The sequence below is a fragment of the Uranotaenia lowii genome, unplaced genomic scaffold (genome assembly GCF_029784155.1).
Source record: "Uranotaenia lowii strain MFRU-FL unplaced genomic scaffold, ASM2978415v1 HiC_scaffold_12, whole genome shotgun sequence".
Taxonomy (NCBI): Eukaryota; Metazoa; Arthropoda; class Insecta; order Diptera; family Culicidae; genus Uranotaenia; species Uranotaenia lowii.
In genome coordinates, this window is record NW_026597188.1 from 243,690 (window position 1) to 247,629 (window position 3,940).

The 3,940-nt window shown below is 38.5% G+C and overlaps 1 protein-coding gene across 1 annotated transcript in view; it reads right to left on the minus strand.

Moving 5' to 3' along the window:
* LOC129759204 (putative fatty acyl-CoA reductase CG5065) overlaps nt 1–689 on the minus strand; it is a 1,228-nt gene extending 539 nt beyond the window's left edge. The window contains exons 1-2 of the mRNA XM_055756612.1: nt 122–689; nt 6–59 (exon numbers count right to left, since the gene is read on the minus strand). Of these exons, the coding sequence (XP_055612587.1) occupies nt 6–59; nt 122–373 (306 nt within the window). The 5' untranslated portion in view covers nt 374–689. The remainder of the gene's footprint in view (nt 1–5; nt 60–121) is intronic.
* Nucleotides 690–3,940: the final 3,251 nt, after the last annotated feature.

Below are 3,940 nucleotides of genomic sequence, written 5' to 3' on the forward strand. Positions count from 1 at the left end.
TCCACCGCAATCATTTTGTCCAGCTGCGAGGGGTTCTGCTTCTGCAGCGTCTCGAACAACTGCGAGGTTGAGGATTATTAGTAACGTCGTTTCCGAGGAAATCCGGGGATCCGGTACTTACCGGGAGGTCCTGAATTTCTTTAATCCTTTCGGACACTGTCTTCTGCTTTTTGCCGCGTATCAGAATAAAGATCCTATTGAGGCCAGGACACGACCGGAGTAGCTTTTCGATCAGAACCCTACCCATGAACCCGGAACCCCCGGTTATGAAGATGTCCCTCCCGTTGTAGAAATCCGGAATCGACGGTTTGTTTGGGTCGTAGTTTTCCTCCACCGGAAGCAACCCGATGGGGTGGTTGGAAAATGAACTCATAATCGTTTGTTTTCAACTTTTTTTTTCACAACACTGAGTCACCGGCCCACGATCAATTAATCAATTCCAATCAAGTTATTAAACGTTTTTTTTTCACTCTTTCTAGCTAACAAGCATATGATCCCATCCAGGTGTTTTGACGCACTGAGATATCGCGCAAATCGCCAATCGTTCCCGGGCTTATCGAGTCTTCCGATCGCTTCGGATGTACACATTCAACTGTTAATGAATGACAAACTACTTTTCGGAACCAGACGACCAGACGATGATGGCAAAGCAAATAGTTCCCCCGGACACTGATCGGGTTCTGTTCCAACTGCTGTGCTGTGAATATAACTAAGTCGTTAATGGCTGTCGAGGCACCCGGGACTCATTATTCCGATGCATTTGAATTAGATTCGACGGACATATCGGGAGAAATATTATTCCTACTCAACCCAAACAACCTACGGGCATTTCGTTGGGGCGATCATTCCAGTAGCAATACGCGATCGTTGAAGCGTTGAATCGCTGCTAACAGTTCGGTTTGTAAGTTCAGAAAAAAAGTTGTGGTGACCGAGACATTGAAAGAGATGCGGCAAGGTGTGATGAGTGGCAGTTGGTTTGGTATATGCTAATTAAATAAAACGGTTACGATACGCGGTGATTGATTCGGGCTGTTTTCCCAAATATTTATTTGAGTAACCAAACCCGTCCCACCGCCACCGCCATCTTTTTTTAAGTACATGGTTGTTGGACACGAGTTGTGAACCGATTCACTTATCCCCCTACTTTGATAACATTGGTCGCTACATTTCCGGGGGGACTTTAACGAAAAAAAAACTGTTTAACCTGTCAATCGTATGCGCAACCGCGAGGTCAAAAGTCTTAGTTACCAGCTACCAGTCTTTCGTTTTCGTTTCGTGTTTATGTTCAACAGTTAGTTTGAGGTGATTTAATTCTGAAAGTCACCAGTTGGAGCTGAAAGGTAGAACTTTCACCGTCGTCGACAGAAATTTCATCGATGATTCTAGAATCAATTCGACTTTCGTTTTTTCGAGATTCTGAGCTTAATTTGGGATCACAACTTCAAAATGCATTTTCTGGCCTTTAGAAGCGTTTTTTCGCAATTCTGAGCTTAATTTGGGATCACAACTTTAAAATGTATTTTCTGGCCTTTAGAAGCGTTTTTTCGACATTCTGAGCTTAATTTGGAATCAAAACTTTAAAATGCATTTTCTGGCCTTTAGAAGCGTTTTTTCGCAATTCTGAGCTAAATTAGGGATCAAAACTTTAAAATGCATTTTCTGGCCTTTAGAAGCGTTTTTTCGCAATTCTGAGCTTAATTTGGGATCACAACTTTAAAATGCATTTTCTGGCCTTTAGAAGCGTTTTTTCGAGATTCTGAGCTTAATTTGGGATCACAACTTTAAAATGCATTTTCTGGCCTTTAGAAGCGTTTTTTCGAGATTCTGAGCTTAATTTGGGATCACAACTTTAAAATGCATTTTCTGGCCTTTAGAAGCGTTTTTTCGCAATTCTGAGCTTAATTTGGGATCACAACTTTAAAATGCATTTTCTGGCCTTTAGAAGCGTTTTTTTCGAGATTCTGAGCTTAATTTGGGATCACAACTTTAAAATGCATTTTCTGGCCTTTAGAAGCGTTTTTTCGCAATTCTGAGCTTAATTTGGGATCACAACTTTAAAATGCATTTTCTGGCCTTTAGAAGCGTTTTTTCGAGATTATGAGCTTAATTTGGGATCACAACTTTAAAATGCATTTTCTGGCCTTTAGAAGCGTTTTTTCGACATTCTGAGCTTAATTTGGGATCAAAACTTTAAAATGCATTTTCCTGGCCTTTAGAAGCGTTTTTTCGCAATTCTGAGCTTAATTTGGGATCACAACTTCAAAATGCATTTTCTGGCCTTTAGAAGCGTTTTTTCGCAATTCTGAGCTTAATTTGGGATCACAACTTTAAAATGTATTTTCTGGCCTTTAGAAGCGTTTTTTCGAGATTCTGAGCTTAATTTGGGATCACAACTTTAAAATGCATTTTCTGGCCTTTAGAAGCGTTTTTTCGCAATTCTGAGCTTAATTTGGGATCAAAACTTTAAAATGCATTTTCTGGCCTTTAGAAGCGTTTTTTTCGAGATTCTGAGCTTAATTTGGGATCACAACTTTAAAATGCATTTTCTGGCCTTTAGAAGCGTTTTTTCGCAATTCTGAGCTTAATTTGGGATCACAACTTTAAAATGCATTTTCTGGCCTTTAGAAGCGTTTTTTCGAGATTCTGAGCTTAATTTGGGATCACAACTTTAAAATGCATTTTCTGGCCTCTAGAAGCGTTTTTTCGCAATTCTGAGCTTAATTTGGGATCACAACTTTAAAATGCATTTTCTGGCCTTTAGAAGCGTTTTTTCGAGATTATGAGCTTAATTTGGGATCACAACTTTAAAATGCATTTTCTGGCCTTTAGAAGCGTTTTTTCGACATTCTGAGCTTAATTTGGGATCAAAACTTTAAAATGCATTTTCTGGCCTTTAGAAGCGTTTTTTCGCAATTCTGAGCTTAATTTGGGATCACAACTTTAAAATGCATTTTCTGGCCTTTAGAAGCGTTTTTTCGCAATTCTGAGCTTAATTTGGGATCACAACTTTAAAATGCATTTTCTGGCCTTTAGAAGCGTTTTTTCGAGATTCTGAGCTTAATTTGGGATCACAACTTTAAAATGCATTTTCTGGCCTTTAGAAGCGTTTTTTCGCAATTCTGAGCTTAATTTGGGATCACAACTTTAAAATGCATTTTCTGGCCTTTAGAAGCGTTTTTTCGAGATTCTGAGCTTAATTTGGGATCACAACTTTAAAATGCATTTTCTGGCCTCTAGAAGCGTTTTTTCGCAATTCTGAGCTTAATTTGGGATCACAACTTTAAAATGCATTTTCTGGCCTTTAGAAGCGTTTTTTCGCAATTCTGAGCTTAATTTGGGATCACAACTTTAAAATGCATTTTCTGGCCTTTAGAAGCGTTTTTTCGCAATTCTGAGCTTAATTTGGGATCACAACTTTAAAATGCATTTTCTGGCCTTTAGAAGCGTTTTTTCGCAATTCTGAGCTTAATTTGGGATCACAACTTTAAAATGCATTTTCTGGCCTTTAGAAGCGTTTTTTCGCAATTCTGAGCTTAATTTGGGATCACAACTTCAAAATGCATTTTCTGGCCTTTAGAAGCGTTTTTTCGAGATTCTGAGCTTAATTTGGGATCACAACTTTAAAATGCATTTTCTGGCCTTTAGAAGCGTTTTTTCGCAATTCTGAGCTTAATTTGGGATCACAACTTTAAAATGCATTTTCTGGCCTTTAGAAGCGTTTTTTCGAGATTCTGAGCTTAATTTGGGATCACAACTTTAAAATGCATTTTCTGGCCTTTAGAAGCGTTTTTTCGCAATTCTGAGCTTAATTTGGGATCAAAACTTTAAAATGCATTTTCTGGCCTTTAGAAGCGTTTTTTCGAGATTCTGAGCTTAATTTGGGATCACAACTTTAAAATGCATTTTCTGGCCTTTAGAAGCGTTTTTTCGAGATTCTGAG